The 22,113-nt window shown below is 41.5% G+C and overlaps 2 protein-coding genes across 2 annotated transcripts; one reads left to right on the forward strand and one right to left on the reverse strand.

The window, feature by feature from the left end:
• Window positions 1–1,698: 1,698 nt before the first annotated feature.
• Window positions 1,699–5,251, forward strand: LOC109525758 (putative ubiquitin carboxyl-terminal hydrolase 50). The gene is made up of 5 exons (XM_019886523.1): window positions 1,699–2,292; window positions 2,591–2,812; window positions 2,938–3,080; window positions 3,619–3,754; window positions 5,041–5,251. The coding sequence occupies exons 1-5, from the start codon at window positions 2,143–2,145 to the stop codon at window positions 5,227–5,229; spliced, it is 840 nt and encodes a 279-aa protein (XP_019742082.1). The 5' UTR covers window positions 1,699–2,142; the 3' UTR covers window positions 5,230–5,251.
• A 496-nt stretch (window positions 5,252–5,747) lies between these two features.
• usp8 (ubiquitin specific peptidase 8) lies at window positions 5,748–21,944 on the reverse strand. The gene is made up of 19 exons (XM_019886490.1): window positions 21,828–21,944; window positions 19,984–20,142; window positions 19,760–19,904; window positions 18,800–18,882; window positions 18,569–18,710; window positions 18,067–18,109; window positions 17,765–17,933; window positions 17,273–17,435; window positions 16,514–16,664; window positions 15,844–16,115; window positions 15,251–15,727; window positions 14,820–14,894; window positions 14,403–14,692; window positions 12,758–12,979; window positions 12,346–12,556; window positions 10,215–10,451; window positions 8,772–8,914; window positions 8,555–8,687; window positions 5,748–7,728 (listed from the first exon to the last, which is right to left on the reverse strand). The coding sequence occupies exons 2-19, from the start codon at window positions 20,085–20,087 to the stop codon at window positions 7,570–7,572; spliced, it is 3,219 nt and encodes a 1,072-aa protein (XP_019742049.1). The 5' UTR covers window positions 20,088–20,142; window positions 21,828–21,944; the 3' UTR covers window positions 5,748–7,569.
• Between the last annotated feature and the right edge of the window lie 169 nt (window positions 21,945–22,113).

Here is a 22,113-nt window from a genome sequence, read left to right on the forward strand (position 1 = left end):
TCGAGCAGCTGATCAGACCTCTCTGTAGCCACCGCCACCTGGTCTGGTTGGACATCTGTGTCAGGATGGAGGGCAAGCTCGTCGACATCTTCTCCCATTCGGGCGTCAAGATTCGGACGGAGCCGTCTGCACCTGCGGAAACCGCGTCTAAGTTCTACTCGCTATCCCTCCTCGCGGCTCACCTCAAAGGCTGGACCGGACCGGCTCTTCTTTTTCCAACGTCCGACACGAGCCGGTCACGGGCGGACGTGCTGCTCCCCGGTCTCTGGGTGGCGCTGCATCCCATCTACATCAACCAGTTCGTGTCTTACCCCGTTTTCGTCTACGACGATGTTTCTGTGAGAACCTGTGCAAATTTGGTGCGACTGTTTCAAACTCCCCAGCCAACATCGCACCATAAAAATATACATATAAATGAGTGAGACTGTTTTAAGACTTCTCCACAATGTTCAAAGCCGAACGGGTGCCTGTTCTGTGGTAACCTGCGCAAATGTGATGGTGACACAGACAGTGCGACTTGTTTTTCTCAGGAATTTGCAGCATCTTCATTTCATTGTACCGTCATTCCCCGCTTACTCGTGGTTCACTATTTACAAATTCACCAATTTGTGTTTCTAAAGCTTTTTATTCCTGCTCCTGCAGAAAAAACACAACCAGCAGTGGTCATGGGATGGAAAAGCGACTCCAGGGGTGGGACCGACCCGGTGTGTGTGGTCTGGACAACTCTGGAAACTTCTGCTACTTCAACGCCGTGTTGCAGTGTGTTTGTTCCACGGTCCCCCTGGTGGAATATCTTCTTCACCAGGACACACGCAAAGAGTTGGCACGGTGAGAAAACCGCATCTGTAAGCAGTGGATGTTTTTAAGATGCTGCAGTTTTCAGTGTTCTCTCTCCCTTACAGTCTGGCGTGCTTTTGAGTTATCTTTTCTTTCAACGATACACAAATCGTTCCTAATTCATATACAGTAATCCCTCGCCACTTCGCGCTTCACGATTTGCGGCTTCGGTGCTTCAAGGTTTTTCCAAAACGCTGTGTTCATTAAAAAATAAATAATAGTAATCAAAAAAAAGAAAAAAGAAAAAGAAAAATACAGCCATATCAACAGCCATATTGCGGAAAGATGTTTGTTTTCTGTTGATGCGCGACAGAGGTTTCCCTGTATGCCGAACGACGAAGAGGCTTTGTACATGCCTGAACTACACTGTACGTCCCACGGAACTCATTCAATGCGTGTGATTGGTTCCCGGCGTGACATCGACCAATGAGAGCACAAGCATAGTATATATATCCCGTGAGCTGATTGGCTGCGCATCATCGCAGCCTCACCCAGCAGACTGTCTCGCTCAGTATCTTAGTGCTGTGTGTGCGATAACTTTTTTTGATTAGTTAAACTGCACGCCAGCCCTTTGCCGCCATTGAGGCAATGTTTCCCAGGTCTTTTTTTTTTTTTAACTGTCACAAGGAAGCAGTGACAGCAACGCTGAAGACTGAAGTGACAGCCAAAACTACGGAAGATGATTAGGGCCAATGAAGAAAAAAAAACAAGGTTGGCAAAATTCTCACTTTAGCTCTGAATTCTGACTTTAAAGTGAGAATTCTGACTTTATTCTCAGAATTCTGAGAGTAAAGTGAGAATTTTGCCAACCTTGTTTTTTTTTCTTCATTGGCCCTAATCCTCTTCCGTACAAAACGGTCAGTTTGGTCAGTTTTTTTCTTCAGTAAAAACAGACCATTGTTTGATAAAATAGAAACCTTAAGCCTATCCTACCTCGCAGTTTTCAGCTTTTGCAGGAGGTTTGTGTCCCCCATTAATTGTGGAAAAAGGAGGGGTTACTGTACTTTGTAAATCTTCACTAATGGAGTGCAGAAATTAATGTGCTGATTATATAACGGCCACTTAGGTATGGGAAACCGTTTGAACATTTCATGGCCATCCATCTTATCTGGCTAAGATAAGATAAGATAACCTTTATTTGTCCCACATTGGGGAAATTTGTAGTCTAAGAATGTCACCTCAACACTCAAATGGCTTTCCATAGTGTAGGTGTCGAGCACAGTGGTCAGGTTGTGTTTTGGACCAGTCTGTTTTTTCAGAGCCAAGTGTCAGGTGGCCCAGGTGTTTGTTCGCCTCCTGGAGCAGATGTGGCTGGGGAGGAGCTCCAGCTGTGCCCCTGTGGAGGCCAGGTCTTTGTTGTGTTCCATCCTGCCCCAGTTCAACAACCACTCTCAGCAGGATGCTCAGGAACTACTTCTCCTCCTCTTCAACGCGCTCCATGACGACTTAAAGAAGGTACTATGGAGAACTGTCCTTGTTTCCACCTCCTTTGCACAGGTTCATAGGGGAATCTAAAATATTAAAGAGTAAAACAGCATATGAATAATCATAGTGCACAAAAAGAAAAATCATAGTGCACAAAAAGAACAGAAGTCATACAGCGATCTGAAGGTGCCTTGACACTGGCACAAGATGTACCCCAGAGAAATACAAAATCGACTCACTCACTGTCTCGGTGCAAAATCAATAGGGTGTACTGTACTGTATGCTAAGAAATTACAATTATATTACAACGGTGGCTTGTCCTTCGCAGGTTGGCAGGCGCAAGACGCATTCCTCCAAGCATCTGATACAAGACCAGGATAGAAAGTGCGCCACTGGACTGGGAGAGTCGACCATTGTTTCCAAGTTGTTTGAAGGCACGCTCAGTTACGTGACAGTCTGCATGCGGTGCGACCACCAGACCCACAACACACAGACCTTCACTGTGCTCTCCTTACCAATCCCAACACATATCAGCAAGTGCTCCATTCAGGTACATTTTTTGGATTTAGCTCACAAGTGGAGGTGCAGTGCAGACAAAAGAAACTGCAGCATGGGTAGTAAGATCCTGACATTTCTTTTGACTTTTCATCTCTTCAATCTGTTCATCTTGTGCAGGACTGCTTGTCTCTGTTCTTTGAGCAGACTCTGCTGACGGGGGCAGAGAAGATGCTGTGCTCAGCCTGTGAACTGAGGAAAGAAACGGCTCTCGTCACTTGTCTGGACAAACCCCCTGAAATCCTCGTGCTGCACCTTAAACGGTCAGTAGGAAGCATAATTGCAAACAATCATTGGAGTTAGTGCGAAGAAATCATTGAGTGGGTCTCGATACCGTTATCTTTGGAAATGCAGAACGAAAAAGCTTGTTTGAATCCATGAGTGCAGATGGCACCGGAGACAAGTCCTCCTCAGATTTATGATGACTACAATCCATCCCCTTCACTTTCAGCTATGGCTCTCATTCAAGTAAATGGAACCGTGCGCTTGTGAATCCCCCCCGGCCCAAGTTTCAATATTTATAAAAAAAAATATATATATTGTTTCTCGATTCGAGGAGACTCTGGTTTGTTTTATGGTATTGTTCCTGATGCCAATTTCAATATTGGCCTAATTTGCAGTATCGGACCAATACCAATAAACTGCAATGAATGGTAAAAATTGTATAGCGTAAGCTTTTACACACACACACACACACACACACAAAAATTCCATTTGCGCCTCCGATTGGGTCTCATTTGATTTTATAGATAATATACGTAACAGTATTACAGTTTTTGTCAACTGGATGTTTTTATGCAGGTTTGGTTGTAAAGGAAAGAACCAGGTGAAACTGAGGACTAATGTTACCTTCACCACTGAGCTTGATCTCAGTTTGTTTCTGTCCAACTCAGCACAGAAGACTTCCTGCACATCCTATCGCCTCTATGCGGTCGTGGTGAGTAAAACTTATTTCATTGGCTTGGTTGATTCTTTCAATGCATCTTAGGTGTTGTATTTGCAAATGTATTGTACAGAAAGCCGTTTGAGCGTTTAATTGATATTCACCTAAAATAGTACCACGGTCCACCCATTTCGAGGTATTACTGGTGAAAGGGAGCAATATTGTCAAGTTTGAAAAATATCTGGATTTCCCATCTTTGTGTCTAGTCTTGTAGCGTGCCTGCAATCCCACTGGTTAATTTTAATGCAAGGCGCCATAATGTAAAACTGACGAAGTCAAGTCGTTGACTGGGCTTTCCCTTGCATCTATGAGTTGCTATTGGGTGATACGTCAGATCGTTGTCATACATTATCATAGATTGCTTATGGGCTGGATTATTATCCCAAATCCACGATCGCTTCCCTTGCATCTATGAGTTGCTATTGGGTGATACGTCAGATCGTTGTCATATATTGTCATAGATTGCTTTTATGGGCTGGATTATTATCCCAAATCCACGATCGCAGGAACAGTGTGTGAAATCTTTTTAATGTTCATTTAAAAAAACAAAAAAACAACCCCCCCATTAATTTCAATAATATGAAAAAAAACGTAAAAATGTTTATATAATTGTGGGTGAATTACTCGCCAATTATATTTCAAAGAGCATGCCTCACCAACAGGGGGCTAACCATGTTTTGCCGCCATCTTTCTGCTTCGGATACCTGAGGGAGACAAACTTGACAACATGATGACTACAGCATGTGTAACAAATGCAATGCACTTAGTCCATCGCTTGAGGGAATACTGGAAGTCGTTTGGGATAACATTTTGCTGAACTGGTGGTAGGCTTGCGAAGTGTGGTTTCTCTGAGGCACCGTCATGCACGCGCTTCAAGCTTAGGCCGTTGCATTCTATTACCACTAGATGGCAGTAAAGTTAACCATTTAACCACTGAATCTCAAATCATTCAAATGTATTATTACTTGTATTTTTGGTTAAAAAAAATCAGCTCATCAATCAAAACTAAGACACTTTGTGCCCACTTTGGACATTTTCTCTTAGGGATGTACTCTTGTTGCCAGCAGTTTGGACATTGATGGCAGTGTGAGTTATTTTGAAGGAGAAAATTTACAGAGTTGCATGTTGCACAGACTACGGTACTTCGCATTGTAGGAAAGTGTCATGTAAAATATTTACGAAAAATGTGAGAAATGATTTTGTGAAATATTGTTCATGATAGTCTACAAACATCAATGTCAACACGCAGTCCTTTAAAGGATTTTTTTTTCTATCTTTAGAATCACATAGGTCACCTGAACATGGGTCACTACACTGCTCTGTGCCACAACACCCTGACACGGACATGGCACTGCTTCGATGACTCAGCGGTCCGGGAGCTACATGACAATCACGTGCAATCTCCAGACGCCTACGTCCTGCTTTACAGTCGCAAGCTATTCCGAAACCCAAAGATTCCTGGCCTGTAACTTAAAATGAAATAAAAGATGACTACTGTTTTGTTTCAATCTTCCTGGATCCCTCAAGCAACATCGCTCTACAGCCATGCACACATCCAAAAATTCAAAGCCGTTTTAATAAATAGTCTAGAGTCGTTTGTAGGTTAATACATTGGTTATACTCAAACATTTAAATCAATGAGACATACAGTAAAGTCCAACACATCCAGGAAAATAAAAGTTTGAATCTCATGCTAACTGACACAACTTTCAGGATTATCGAGTCAAAACCCTTCACATCTCTGATCTCTGGTCCATTTTATTATACTTTGTGCCTACTCTTGTCACCAAATTGGGAGAGCTAGTGTTGACCGAAGGAATAATGCAAATTCTCATATTTGGAGTCAAATCAGGTCTGGACTAAAGGTAGAATTAATGAAAAATGAGCATGTTAAATTTCACAATCTACAAATTTGACCATTAAAAAAAAAAAAAAAAAAACATCACCAAATCAGCCAATAATACCAGTGCTGTGTCATCTAAATGGATGTTGTAATGCAGACAGTAATATTTAATGGCAAATAGCTTTCACACTATTAATGTTGGGGTGGAGAAGGCCGCATCAATCAGATCTCTGAATCTGTGCCAATTTAAAGCATTCAACGTTGAGTATTCATGGATAAACTATGTGGATGGATAAGCATCCTTTTGATTGCATACAGTGCAAGAGCAACAATATGCTTAACATGAACAGGCAACCATCACAGTTCCCATCTATCCTTCAATACAGGACTACAAAAGTGTGAATACTCAGTCTTTTCCATCACATTAAAGAGGACCTATTACGCTCATACCAAGCTATTCTGGGAGGCCACGAGAGTATATTTGCATGATTCACAGTTGAGAAATGATCGCTATTTATCTTGTGCTGCCACATTGTGTAAACCCATTAGTGTACTGCTGGAAAAGAATGTTAAAAGTTTTGAAGCACTAGGCGTGTCAGACAAATTCCAAGACTGGTGTCACAATACTGTAGAAGAATTTTGAGCCCAAAAACTACATTTTCCCCTCTGTTCCACATTTTCACAATGAAGCCCTCTCTATGACAGCCTCGAGCTTGGGGAAGAGGACGTGGGAGACCCAAAAGAAAAAGAAAAAAAGAATAACTAAACCAGTTCAAGAGATTAGGGAGGTTACCCCAGTGTGGTGGTTTTCTAGGCAAGGAATTGTTAGATGCTTTGGGCATTGTGAGCAGCCTCCAGTCAGCATATACTCGCCAACATTTAAATGGTCTCTGATTAACCCCAAATAAAATTCAGATGATGCAGTAAGGCTTAGCTGGCATTTTTTTTTTTTTTGCTTTCTAGCAGAAGCCAAGTTTTTGTGCTAACAGTGACTGCTATTTAGTAATGTTCAAAATTCCCACCACCTTATCTAAGGTCACAATTCCAGGTGAAGAAAATCAGCTCCAAAACACAGACTCCACCACCATACTTTATCTTCGGTACGGTGTTCTTTTGATCATGACCACCTTGTGCAACCACATTATTTCAATTGTTTCTTTTTACTTCCCCTCTCAAAAAGCCGTTTTTGAAAAAAAAATCAAGGTGGAAAGGTTATGAGCCACACTACTCTAATGGTTCTATTTTGTTCTCATTTTTTTGCAGTACAAAACCTTTACGTGTGTTGTAGCTTGTGTGTCACCGGTCCTGGAACTTTCTTGACAGACCTTGTAATTTCCTCTTCCAGTAGCCTAAAATGACATTCTGCAACAGCATAATTCTAAAGGGTTCACATTCTTTTTCTTGTAACTGTATGATAGGGAAGACGGGGAGGAAAAAAGCATGAGAGGTCCCCTTTGCCGGTCATGTTAAACATTAGAAAGTGACAACTACAACCCCTAATGCAACGACCGCGGTGCAAGATCCAACAAAAATTGGTCACACAACATCTTCAATATTTACATTTGGACAAGTGCAACATCCGCTTTGTTAAATACGTACAAGCTATGTAAGTGCGAACCTGCTGTTTACACACTCGAGTAATGAGTAAGGAGTATCAAAGCAGCTGCCTGCCCTACAATGAAAACAGCGCAGGGTGGTCTTAAATTGGCATCTCTCATGGTCTCTAGAATAGATGATCAGAAATATGGGCAGCCGGCATGTTTTCACAGCTATAGGGTCCTCTAGTGGCTGAAGCACTGCACGGCGTGCCTGTGCTGCACAGTTCTCTAGTGGCATCCTTCAGCTATGAGCTCTAGGATGGACACATGCGCTCCTCCATCAGGTGGCCACAACTGCCACGTTGTAGAAGAAAAAGGGAAAAAAAGACAACCTTCTTCAGTGTTCTTCTTCAGGTCCCGCGGCTCCATCACAGGGTGGAGTAAAACAAAATGTAGGCGGCAGAAGATTTGACGGAGGAGGTGGAGATATCAGAAACCTCATGATCGTCAAACTTGTACCAACGCTGTTTGAAGGCATTCTTACAGTAGGCAGTGTAATGGCCACCGTCCAAACCTCCATAGTGGTTCTAGAAAATAAAAGTAAACACACATACACACACACACGAATAAATTCAGGCCAAGAGTTAGGAATACTACATGATTAGTTAGCTCACAGGTGCCAAAATCAAGGTCCTCATATTGTTTACCCTCTGTGGTGAAGCCCCCGGGTCTTGGAAAAAGCATTGTAACCTTTTCCAGACCAGAAATAACTTTTTTACCAAATTTCTTCTTGAATTTCTGCAGACGTGGCATTTGTTTCTTGAGATCTTGTAGCCTGCTCCGTTTTGTCTGACAGATTCTATTCATGTGATTTCTTGATTCAACAAATGTGGTGCTCGGGTGCTACCTATGAAATTGAACTCAGCTTTCCCAAAACTGTCGTTAGTCACAGTTACTTTGTGATTTAACAAGGGGAGTCAATTACTTTTTCACATAGGGACAGGTAGTTTGGGATTTCACTTCATTTGGCATGTAGACGGTGCATTTTTTTTTTCCTTGGGTAGTCTGTGTGATATTAAAATTGGTTTGATGAATTGAAACCTTTGCATGCGATAAATATGCAAAGAACACAAATCAGGAAGGGGCAAATCCTATTTCAGCACTATGCACACTGACTGAAAAACAGTTTGTTATTTAATTATGTTTTTATAAAGTTTCATACAGTAGAACAGTAGTACTGCTTTTTCATATTATAAAACATTTTTGAAAAGCTATGGTACTGGGACAGGTAAGTATTTTTTGGCATAGTACTTAGGGTAAAAAGATCAACACCCATTGGTATTATCAATTCGACGATTGTATTGATTGATTGCTTGACACATGTGTGTAGCTATTCATCTGAGCTCTACTCACAGATACTCCAAAAAGATTATATCTCTTCAGGTTCTGCTTAGGTCCAATGACATACTGGGTCAGGTCCAGAGCGTCTAGAGGGAAGTCGACAGATGTCTGGAGCTTCTGTTTCCATCTGCCCTCATAGGAGAAGCTGCACCAATGAGGAGGAATGCAAAGAAACAGTAAGTCAATCTCGTGTAATTCGCAGCAAACCGATGGACGTGTCATGACGGACCGCTTCAGGTGCACCAAGAGAATTGGAGGGACCTTCCAGATCTCCAGTTTCTTGGTGGAATCTCTGTGAGATTTGCAGTGTCTGCAGAAGACCTTGTTGTTATCCGTCAGCCTCTCCTCCTTGGAGAACAGCCTCAGACAATCCTGAGATGCAGAGCAGATGTTCCACTTTTGAGCACATATTCCTTTCCTAAAGACACGTCAATTTATACAGGAAGGTTTTAACCTGACGTGTGTAAAGAGTGTAGGCGCCAGCTTACTTCGAGGTGGCAGAAAGTGAGTGAGTACCAGTCAAAAGCAGTGAGATGAGGTCTGACAGATAAATAATTTAAATAAATATATGGTTTCAACTAAATACTATAAGATATACTAATTAGAATGCTTTCAAGAACTGGGACAAGCTCCAGCTTGCCCGCGACCCTTGTGAGGATACGTGTCTTGGAAAATAGATGGATGGATGAATGAACGCGAAAAACATTTAACTTTTTTTTTAACACATTACTGCTATTTTTATGTATATTTAGGACTCATCAGGGCACCAAAATATTTGCTGTTTATTATTTACGCCTCTGGGGAGTATAACATCTCATTAAATATTTAACGTTTGACATCCCAACCAAACTGAATGATGGAAGCCAAGTGATTTGATTAGGTATTACTACATAAATGACTCAATGGTCCAGTGATTGTAATTAAGTAAAATAGCAACGTGATTTCACCCCCATCATTGTTCTACATGTATGTCAGATTTTATAGATTGATAGCCCACATTATTTAGACATTTGGAGCAATTAACGTTACCTGCATGGTGGGACTTTTTTTCTGTTTGAGTTTGAAATGTCAGACTGAACATGAGAGGTGTCAACGTTGAATGGCATGTTTCCATGATGATCCTATCTGTTTGAATCACTAAAGTTGAGTGCGTTATCAATGATATTACAAATATTCAATCACAAGGATCTGTCAGTTTTATGACACGATTGATCCAAGTGATCAGCCCACAACACATACATTCATTCATTTTAAACTAGCGATCACTTGATAACTGGAGACCCTACAGGGCCATATACATATTTGTGTTTTACAATCGTCCTAGTACCCAACATATAATTCCACATGTACCACTGCCATAATGTGGAGCGGGTCATGAGCGCCGAAGTTAATGCAAGCCCTCCGTTATAGAGCAAACAGGGCTAGTTACGTTAGATCAACGTGGCAAAGTACATATACAGACTTGGATATTTATTTAATTTATTCAGGAAGGTTTTAACCTGACGTGTGTTCTGCCTTCGCTGTATGTACCGGTACCAGCATTAAAACACGCACTCGTTCTGTGCGACCGGATCCAATTTTTACCAGCATACGTTGAAAAAAAATGGGAGCACTTGTGAGCATATTGGCCGCACTGTCGCATTGCCTCAAACAAATGTTAGTTGTTACTGACCTGAAGTGAGCACTTGCTGGTGGAAGCCAGAGGCAGCGACAGGTACATGAAGGTCTCAAAAGTTCGAGACTTACGGTGGCATGTCTGACACTGCACTGTGGACTTGAACTGGCCCTGGAAGAGTGCCACAATGATGGACTCATTCAGCAGCTTGTGTTTGCCCCAGGCCTGATCTGCCGCCATCTGATCATCCAGGTGGTCGTTTTCCTCTTCTTTATAACGTTTTCTGTTATCCGCCTGACAACACAGACGGAAACACAACTGGCATGAGTAAACACAGCAACGAACATGAAGCAAAGCACTGCATTATCCACACACTGCTCCAACTCAAATTTACATATGCAAAATTCAAAAGCTGAATACGGATCAATGATAAAACTTAAACGTACTTGAGAGGCACACTTGTATTTTACTTCTATTTAAAGTCCCAGATTCATTTTCATGCAGCCATGGTAACATGTAAGGGAACATATTGAATGTGGTTCAAAAAGCAATTTCTTCCAAGCAGTACAGTTTGGTTCTTTTTGATATAGAGTACAGTAGTACACATTTTCCATCGGAAAAGGTCATAACATATTTGACTTCTGAAATCTTACTGTCCCACTTAACAGCATCCTTACTGGGTAAGGTCAATTGACTGGCCGGATAGAAAACAAAATATTTTAAGTGCTGCAATGGGATGCATAAATGGAACGAGATGAGGAAAAATAATAAAAAAATACCATGCATTTCGAACAGAGGACATGCTAAACTTTGTTTGCTTACAATCATGTCAGCATGATGCTGCCTTTTAATGCATTTATTACCTCTGTTCTGCTATGTGGCAGAACTTTTGCAATCCTGCCTACTTCCGCTGATGAGTAAAACAAAAGTCTAATCAGGATACACCAATCGGAGCTAAACAAAACTGTACCACTTGGTGGAAATGTTGCTTACACTTTGTGGAGTGGAACTGCCCCCCACTGAATAGCAGACATGTCTGAACATCATACAGAAGGATTTGATGAGATGGAAAACATGTCATGAGGAATGCACATCACCTATTATGCAATTCATCGATGTGACGCAATCTTTGAAAGAGACAAGAGGTGCGCACATTTGCTTTAGGTGGAACCATTGGGCATGGTATGTCCTATGGTGCACCAAAGAGTTTTCTAAACAGTGGTTCTAAAAGTGTGGCGACACCACTAGTGGTAATCAAAAGAATCACTGTCGACCGTAAGCAGAGTTTAGTTGTACAGTCGGCTATGTTAAATTAGCAAAAGATGTTTACCGTAATCATGCAGTTGTGCAAGTCCGTTATACTCTGCACTGGACACTAAGTATGATAAGCTTCCAAACTTTGAACAGTCTATCTTTTATGCAACTCGGTCCTTCTGGTTCAGGCTTACTGTCACATAAGTTTGCAGTAGCATTAGTCTATGAGGAAAATTGATCAGCACAACATCCCACAATAAATGCGTGATGTAAAACTAGTTATGTATGATTTTTTTTTAAATTAATACGCTATGCAGTGAGACCACAATGAGCTGTAATTTGGCAAGGGAAGACTATATTTAACTTTTAAGTTCAATACATTTATTGAAATCCTTATTCAAGCAGAGTTACTTTATTTTCATGTTGTGTTAAAGTTTAAACTTGCACATGTTAAGGTGCATCATAAAATTGAATATACTGAATATACAAAACCCGTGTCTCATTTCTAATGAACACTTGTGTCAAGTATGCTAGTGCGTTTTATTGTTGGCCATGACAGTGGTACATGGAGAGCCAAGTATTATTTTGAGTCGCACTTGTTATCAAGTTTAAGAACCACAATACGGTATGTACAGTACATCTGTTGCCCCCACATTTAAATGCACATGAAACCAATAAAGCAAAACAGCTGATGCAAGCAATGAAGTCTTGGGTCAACATGCACAGACGTTCTTATGAGCATCAGATCAGACAGGTACACACCCACTCACACACATACAATTTACTTACTCTCTAATTTGCCATCAAAATGAAACCCAGTGAAAAAAAAAGAAAAAAATACATGTAATGTTTTCAAAAATGTCAGTCTGCATGACAGTATTTTTGCTGAAAGCTGGAGTCCCCGTGCTTGCTCGGTATCGCGTGTGCACATTACCTTATTGAGGTCCTCATGGAGGCCGTCCATGAGAAAGAGCAGCAACTCTTGGGAGTCCTGCTGGTCATAGCCAGCAAATTGATCATTGATCTTTCCGATGGTGATCTTAAAGTCTCGTGGACTGATACACCTGTACAGCCCGGCCCACAGCGCCTTCATGATCACGCCAAATTCCTCCGCCACTTCCCCTTTATGGCCGAGAATGTTGCTCCTGCCCAGAGGACAAGAGAAGAGGCATTCCTTTTGTCAATCCAAAGACGAAAGAATGGAGAACGGATTTAGTTGTCTCTGGATCTAAACTCTTCATTTGAACAAATATGTTTCGACGATGTTCTAAAATGTTGAAGAGTAGAAACTGTTGAAGTGTCTGTAGATGTAATGTTTCTCCACAGAGTGAACTTGAACCACACACCTGTTGATATCTTCCAGGTAGTAATTATTGTTGAAGTACTCTGCCATGGCAGGTGTGTTGCACAGACACTGCAAGATGGAATTCATGTAGCAAGTGTTGCCCAGATTGCGAAGGCCAGTCAAACTCGCACCCAGGCCTCCAAACGTTGGATTCAAATTGCGGATTTTGGCTGCTGAAGGTCGTGCAAGCTCCACTTTAGAATACACTTTAACACTGGGAGGTCTGTTGAAAGAACAAAAAGGAGGGGGGAAACTTATTACCACAAACTTGGAAACCAGAACATTTTACAAGGCATCCCAAAAGTCACGTCCTTTTCTTAATTTTTGTTCTCAGCTTTCTCTCGGACAGACATGAGGCCATCAGCATTTGACAGCTCAGGGTTGTGTTTCCAATCCGGCGAGATGGGAGCACATTGCAGGGGGGTATGTGGAAAGAGTCAGTAATTTAATTGCCAAGATGACAAGTAAACATTCACAGTCATTTCGTAGAGCTGTCAATAAAATGTATATTATGCATGTGAGCGATACAAATTGTTTCCCTGGGTAGACAAGTGTTTCATTCAAGTTTAAATGCCTATTTCCAAGGGACTTAACATGAGTTCCAGCTTTTGATAGTAAATGGTATTTTTCAATTAATTTTTTAATTAATTAGTTTCATTTTATTTTCCAGGCAACATAAGTATCTTTTGTTTAATTTTAGTTGAAAAGAAGTTAATTCCTAACAAATGTTACAATTAAGGAGTTGATATAAAATCATTTGTGCTGCATTCTACTTTAATTTGAGAAGCGTAATGGCTATCACACTGTTCCAACAATTTACACTATTATGATCTGTTCCGAATAAACCAGGCAACATTAAGGCTTGTTAATGCCACCGCTGATGAACACACGCAACTTCTAATGCAAGCATTTGTGCAAAGCCAGCGAAACTTATCTGAAGGGATGCACCGGAACTCAGGGTTCACAAATGCTCAATTCAGCTGATGTTCATGAGTGTAATACAGATATACTCGTATCAATTTTTAGCTATAGAGCATCATAATCTTCCCCTTGAAGAGGCTTTGTGCATAAGGATGCGCTTTGGAATTTCATCAGTGGTTTGTGGTTAGTGAAGCACACGTCCTGTTTCGAAAAACTTGCTGTGGGCACCCTAAATCATACCACATGTTGGAACAGTGTGATGGCCATAATTCAAACAGTCCTTGAAGTGCAGTTGAGGAAAGAAAAACTTGTTGCAAAGCAGCAATTTAGCAACGCTGCTCTGTCTGAATGACACCTAAACTGAAATAGAGAGAGTAACCTTTTTGGGACACCTTCCATTAGAAGCTGAATATTAAACATTTGCTTCATGCCATGATTTCTGCTCCATAATCCCATAATTCACCTGAAGGTGTTTCATTTATTCAAATGATTTTTAATCCAACCCCCCCCCCCCCAAAAAAAAAAAATGCTGTATTCAACATTGTAAGGGGTGTTGAAGAGCTTTCCACAAGTTATCATTGGGTAAGCTGGATCGACAGCTTTCAGAGATAATATCACACACTCCATTTTGTGTTTTTGCCATGTAACCTACCAATCAAACATGCACCCACATGACCGGGATTATCTTTTGTTCTGGAGTATCAGTAAACATCCGAGTGCCTTACTTGGTTTCTCTATTGAAGGTGGGTATTGTAGGAGCAGCCACTGGGGCAGAGCTCTTCTTCTGGGCCTCCTCTCTTAGGTCCTGGCTGATGTCTGGGGATGAGTAGGAGCGTTTTAATTTGGACTGTTCCCGCTCCTGCTCTTTCTTTACGTTGGAAGGTGGGACTACTGGTTGTGGCCGTTTCTGCTCCACTGCTGGTGCCGTTGGAACAGTCACCTCAGGTGGGTATAGGTGGACGCGGTTGGTTGGGGAATGGTAATATCGGAAGGTTCCAGTCACAGTATCAAGGAACTAGGAGAAGGTTGACATTACAAAGGGTAAACCTTTGGACATGAAACAGGTATTCATAAATTCGATACATGTATACATATTTCAGGTTTTGGTCTGTCATAGTGCCATGTATTCAAATGTGAGGTACCTTCATCCAACCAACTGGCAGACCGGGGACACTCCTTCCCATTTCCTCACTTCGAGCTCTTGTCAGTGGCTCCCTCTGTAAAATACAAACATATACTGACTAAACTTTAAATAGGTGAGAGTAATTCTAGTAAAACATGGTGGCTATTTCGGAAACCAAATAGCCACCATGAGTTCTGTAGACTTAAGATGCGCTCATTTTTTTTCCAGTAAAGTAATGCGTGTGACCAAAGTTATCGAGGTGAAAATGCACAAATATAATGAAGTGTAATCAGTTGATTATGGGGTTGGGCGACGCCATTTAGTTGCCCCTAAATTTGAATTCTACAAAACAACAACTCTCAACATCCAATTTCAAGGCAACAAATTCACATTCCATTTTCACTTTCAGCAGAACCAATGGTCTGAGCGTCATTGATGTGGACAACCTACCTTTACCTCGCTGATGATAAGATTAGGAGCAGGCGAGTCGAGAGACATACTCTTTGAGGGTGCTTCAGGGATCTGTTCTCTTCCCTTGCAGCCCTGGTTCTCTTTGTCTTCCTCTTCCTCTGCCTTCTGTCTCTCTAGTCTTTTTTTGTCTTGATGTCCTTTGTCCTCTTCGTCCTTCTTTTTCTTATCACTCTGTTCCTTTACTTGCCTTTCTTTCAGCTCCTTCCTCCGCCTGTCCTCTTCTAGCAAACGCTCTTGAATGCGTTTCTCCTTTTCTTGCCTGGCTTTCTCCATCGACGCCACTGCCTCCAGGTGTATCTGACTTTGTTCTTCTTCGGACAAAGTAGTGGTGAAGGCTGGTTTGGCTGAGCGGTCGGGGACATATGGAGTGTTCTTGCTGGATTCTTGGTCTGGTCCATTTAGGCTCGCTTTAGGCTCGTCTGAGAGGCGGCTGGGTGGCTTCTTGGTGCGGTCAAACTGAGACAGGACAGTACAAAGGGTAAAAAGAAAGAAGGAGTGTAGGAGGTAGGACAATCAAGTTCCGTTGCAGTTTCCTGATACTTCAAGATGATCAGTCTACAGTTGAGTCATACCTGTGGGAGGGCCTTGGATGAGGAAGAGGGATGGTTGGACGTGTCTATCACTGGTCCTTTCTTACTTACTTCCAGCTTCGAGAAAAGAGCATCAACAGTGTCTGTCATTCTCTCTGTGCTCATGGGTGGCGTGGCCGGCCGGGGTTCAGGTGGAGCCACTCCATTCATGAGTGGGGGAGCAGAGGGTTCCACAGAATCGGGTTGAATCTCAGGTTCTGGCTGAGGTGGTGCTGAAGGTTTTATTTCCTTGAGGGATGGGTAACTTAGGTTTACTGTAGAAAAAATACAAATACACCTTAGAATCAAATTCCATGAACACACATTTACTACAAATATTTTAACTAGACTCACTAGTAATTTTCTGAGGTACAACAGCAAAACATACGAAACTACAAAGACCTGAACATTATTAGCTCAGTAAAGGCAGCATTTTTTTAATGCAGCTCTAAAAATTAATCTTAACAGGCAGTGTAGGGGTACCTAATGTTATGGTCAGTGACTAAAACGAAACTAAAATGGTGAACAGTTTGACATGTGCAATAAAATGTTTAGAGAAGGTCAAATTAAATTCACCTGTATAGGTCATTTTAGGTTGATCCTGAAATTTCAACCATAAGCCCCAAAATCGCTAGCTTTTTGCGCATAATGTAGTGTAAGTGATGATACTCACACTGAGACACGGAGGCGTTCCCACTGTTGATGTTCTGCCGAGGGGAGCGGACTTTTGCATTGGTTGTGTACATTGGGTAATATAGCAGCCAGCTCTCATAGCCCCCCTCCAGCACCAGTGGCTCACTGCGCAAGATGGTTATACCGTCCCACTGTGGAGTATCCAAATTATTTATGAGTACAGTAAATTAGTATATACAAGTGTTCTGTCGCGAAGTTGCAGTTCGTTGATTGCGGCTTCACTATCATGGGTTTTCGTTTGTGATCATAACCTCGTCTTTTGCAGTTTTACCTTGCTATTTTGCGGGGTTTCTTGCAATTGTTTTTCCTTCTAAGTTGGACCAGACAAAAAAAATATATATTTTGAAAAAAATTTTTCTTCGGAGGAATTTGTTTTACAAAAACCAAGGCCATTAACATAAGTTTGTTGTCCCTAAAATCGCCGTTCCCTCATCATGGATGCATTTGAAAATCCGCTCTCAGCGCACTGCTTCACTCAGACCGTTCAGAAACTCCGAATTTTATCCAAGCGTGCCCCCAAAAATACAGAGCCACAAGCAGGCAGTACAAGGAATGTAAATTGTTGCTTTAAGAAATTAATGGAGGCGGCGGACACTCTGCCTCGGACAGCACATGAGCACAACAAAACATCCGCTTAATACCTATTTTAAAGGGCTTTTTTCTTAGAATGATTTACCTTAACCAGAATCCCAGGTCACATTGTATATTCCTTTACATCCAAAGTCTTGAACATAATTACCTTGTACAGAGCATCTTTGAGGCTCTGCAATGTCATGCCCATGGTCAGATCAGTCACGGAATTAAACCAGTCCAACAGGACTAAATAGTCCACAGATCCCCTCCTGTTCCACTGCTCTTTCGACTCCTCAGGGAGATTTTCTTCAATTTCATTCACAGTGATTCTAAAAAAATCAAAACAGTCCAGTATTGACGATTCACATCAAAACATTGAAAAGTGGGGGGAGAAAACGTAGGGCAGTTTTTGAAGGGGGGGTAAAAAAAATCCCATCACATTTTTTTGTACTGGACATACAGAGGAAACCCCACTTTGCAAGGGGCAGGGACCAACTCCTGCTAGGGATATGCGAAATTCTACAAATAATAATTGATGCCCCGTAAAAGGGGAAGTCAACTCAAAAATGTTCTTGACAATATTATATTCTATGCGGCCCCACTAGTTTATGACAGGGCTTTCACTACAATTAGGTGATGTATTCCTCTTGTATCATACCCTGGATGGATGGCATCTTCGGGTACGCTGATGCAGGCCTGTGATGGGACCTGAATGTGAGACTCAACAAAGTCTCTCTGGCTTCGAGCATCCATGACAATTGTAGTAATCATTTGGTCTTTCATCATGTGGAAAAGTTTCTCGGCTGTGATTGCACCCACCACCGCAGCTGCAATCAGGTCAAGTTATTTAAGTGACACGCAGCATAAAGAATGCAGACAATCCCGAATGACCACATGCCATAGGATAGACCATGTCAACTGTATCTAAAATTTCGTGAAGCATTTTTGTCCCTGGCTTACTTCTTGAAGAGGTATTCTTCATGTCGTTCACCTCTCCTTTTACCTGACAGAGTCAAAAAGAAATAAATGTGAAAAGTGTGTAAATGTCCTATTTCAAGTGAGACAACTCAGTCACTACGAGATGCAACCATAAACCTCAGAATGAACTCAATAACATTGGTATATTGTATGAAATTGGATTTCGTAAAGCATCCTGCCAATCATTTACAATTTAGAGTGGCAATGCAGTCACAGAACAGATTAAAATCAAAATTAGTAGTGAACCTACCACTCTCTAAGACACATAGCACTCGGTGTGATGTACAGTAGTGCTTTTTTACACCCTACCAACTACACAAACACATTATTGTAGACAGCACTGGCATCGTGTTAGCACTTCAAATGTATATTTAAAATCAGACTGCAACTGTTACAACTATTCTTTGACATTACTCTAGGAAAGAAGAGTTCTATAAATCAAATTTAAACTTCTATCGCATAAAACAGTCGAGAAGTGCTATACCTTATTAGTGTCCTTGTTTGCCGTTGAGGATTTGGGAGAGCTTTGACTGTCATCTTTCTCCGTCTCCATTTCCTGCGCCCTTTTTTTCTCTTCTTGTCTGTCCTTCTCCTCCAGATTTTTCCTTACTTCAACTTCCTCATACCTTTCAAAACGTTCACAGTTTAAATAAGGTACTATCTTTTTTTTTTTTTAGAATATATTTCCACTGAACATTCCCAAAAACTTTCTGACCTGAGTTTGAGGCTTTCAGCGAGTATCTCAGCTTCTTCGATGGCTTTCTTAACATTGTTTGGCCCAAGCATGGTCAGGTACTCCTGCAGACATTGGAGTCATTATAAATTTGTTTTACAACTTTTCGCCAATGAATACGTATCATACATTGCTCACAAAAAAATAGGGATATTTGGCTTTTGGGTGAAATTCTAGGAAAACGTAAATGCTCCCTGGCCCATGCAACACCTGTTCCTGGTGATGTACTCAGGTACGCTTGCGGATGCTCTGGCATGCAGACCACGCTGATGTGAACAGTTTTGAATGGTCTGACGTGACAACTGGGTGCCTCTCATATCCCTTAAACGTGCCTGGAGTTGAGTGGTATTCATCATCCGGTTTTTCTGGGCATTGTTCACAATGTAGCGGTCCTCAGGATGGGATGTGGCCAAAGGGCATCCACTTCTACATCTTTCTGTGACTCTTCCAGTCCCGGTACCTCTGTTGCAACCTGCTGAAGACAGCCTGTGACACTCCGAGCTCTGTGGTCACTTCCGTCAGAGAACGACTTGTTTGAAATGTCACAATGGCCAGGTACTCTTGATCCATTATTAGGTGTCATCTTGGTCTCACGGTGTCAAAATGTGAACAGCATGGTGAGGACGACTGTTTAAACAACAGCTCTAATCCAACCAGGACATTTATTGGTAGAGTGAAGGATCAAACAGCTGTTGTGAATTTTGCAGTTAAGCTCCTCTTTAACAGCAACTTGTGCAAAAAGTACTGAAACATTTAACAGCTGGACATGTGCATTCAAAAGCTTAGAGAAAGGCCACATAAAGTTCACCTGTAAATGTTGGAATGCATTTTAGGAGCGTCCTGAAATTTCACCTGGAAGCCAAATATCCCTAACTTTTTGTGTGTATATTAAACACATTTGTCAAAAAAACATCGTGGGGGAGGGGTGGGGGGTCACCATACCGACTGCTGCTTGAAGTCTGGTCTTGCCTTGACAATTTTATATACTGTTAGATACTTCATGTAAAGCACATAAGCTCTCTCCTCATCTCTGTCCAGACGACTCTCCTCTGCCGCCTGGAAGATTTTGCAGGCACTCTGAACATAGCTGCAGCAAAGTAACATTGTGTTTGAATATTGTCAATTTGTTAAGCCGTATCAGTTGTACATAAATTATCAACACATACTTTTTTGTGCTTATCTTGTCTTGCTTAACTTCAGTTTTTTTATTGAGGTCACCGAGCGATGTGCACAAATAGAGGTCCTTGGCACCGGTGGACACCACAGGCATCTTGGCGGGTGTGTTCACTCAGACCTCACAGTTAATCAGGGCACTTCAACCATACCTGAGAACAACAAAACAGCTAATAAATATATAATATATCACTAATGGGGGAAGTACAGACTTGTTTTAACTCTACTTAAATAGATTTTTCAAGGTATTTGTACTTGCGCTTAGATTTCTGATTACTTTTCACTTTTGCAGTCCACAAGACTTTGATTAAGTTTTGTTCATGGAGACTGTGAAATGAGAGGGATTGAAAATTCTGGATCTCCTGAATGCCAATGTGAAGGGAGCATGGCTGTTCTCTTCCTCCTCGGGGAATATGACCACAGGTTGAGACACCAGTTGAGACCACCAACAGTCCGCTGGTGGAACAGCATGAGGCCAACATAAGGATTGTGACATTTTGGTCTTTCAGAGGAGGTACTGCAGAGGTTTTTACAACCGTCTTTGTAAAGATTAGATTTTTTTTTAATTGTAAAGGAATACCTTATTTTTATTATTATTATTATTTTTTTACCATTTGTTGTTGTTTTTTTTTGTATAGCATTTTGTTCCAGCCGTGTAAAAGTACTCTACAAGTAACTGTAAGAGTACTTTTACCACCTGGTGTTGTAGGTGAAGCAAGCTAAAATCAGTAACTTCAATCGCATTTATTTCAAATATTGACCCGATCAACCCTATTTTTTTTGTACTTTTCTGTCATGTAATCAAAATTGGTTTTGTCTGTCATGCTAGACATTGAACTTGTTAAAACACTCATGCATTAGACAAGGCGACCTACAATACGGTGGTGTGTGCCGTCACGAGAAATCTAAAAGACCTTTCGTATTTTCAATCAATCATGAACACATCAGTTACATCCATGATTGTGGCTTTGACAGCCCTGCCAACGAGCATAAGGTCCATGTACTAGTATGTATTTATCACATGTAAGTGCACACTGGATTACTAATAGGCCACCTACATGTTACTAGTGAGGCAAAACAGTAGTAGTTCAGCTCTGTGTGCTACTAGTACTACTTGTGAGACATAGAATTCTAGTCAATATCTCGTGTTTCAGTAGTACTAGTAGTAGTAATAGTAGTAGCGCCCAGTTGTCAACTAGTGAACACTTTTGCCTCACTAGTAACGTGTAAGTGTCTTACAAGGATACCAACGGCGTCCTACTACTCTGTAGAAATCTCATACAGTCGGGGAAGTAGTTGTGGGGAAAGAAACTTGTTCCGCTAGTGCACTGAATTGTCTTCCTAGTAAAGACCCAGATCGTACTAGTACATGGACCTTGAGCTGTATATCTAATAGATTCTATATACAGTAGAACATGTTTTAACTAGATTTTGTTGTGGTAGGACTTGACGCAACAAATAAATGGGGACTAACCCTGGCTCGAGACGGTATCTTTATGTATACGAAGTAAAAACGAAATTCACGTTAAAGCCGTTATTTCATGCGTGACGCGAGAAAGAACAGGTTTGCTGCAAGCGGCGTGAAACGACGACCGAGCTTTGCTTTCAACCCTTCAAAGTTAGCTAACCAGCTAGCTTTAGCTACGTTGTTTATCCAGATAAACTGTCAGCTCGCGCAGTTAGAAGATAGCAGCTAATGTCAGCTACTTAAGACTCGACTCGGCACGGACACTTGCCAAGTAACCGTACAGAAGCATGATTCCCTAGAACTTCTAATTCCGAGGAGACCACGTGCAAACATTGTGACTATTTGCTGTTTTTTCGGGAAACACTGTACCTCTTTCGATGCTTTCCTTCACACGGGCTACTTTTTTGACAGCTGATTCCTGAGTCCTTGTTTGTCTTCTTCGTCAATGACGATTGGTGGGCGGGGCCACTTTTCAAGCTGCACTGCCACCCAAAGGAGATATTGTTCCTTTCGCACACATTCCAACTTATTTAAACAGACTTGAACATACTAAAATACAATTTTAAGGATGTTTCTGTTGTTACACTCTCGCTGTCGAGAAATTTCAGACTCTTGAGGTAACGAATTTTGTTCCGAATCAGAGACAACGCATGCT

This window comes from Hippocampus comes, unplaced genomic scaffold (assembly GCF_001891065.2).
Source record: "Hippocampus comes isolate QL1 unplaced genomic scaffold, H_comes_QL1_v1.1 scaffold261, whole genome shotgun sequence".
NCBI lineage: Eukaryota > Metazoa > Chordata > Actinopteri > Syngnathiformes > Syngnathidae > Hippocampus > Hippocampus comes.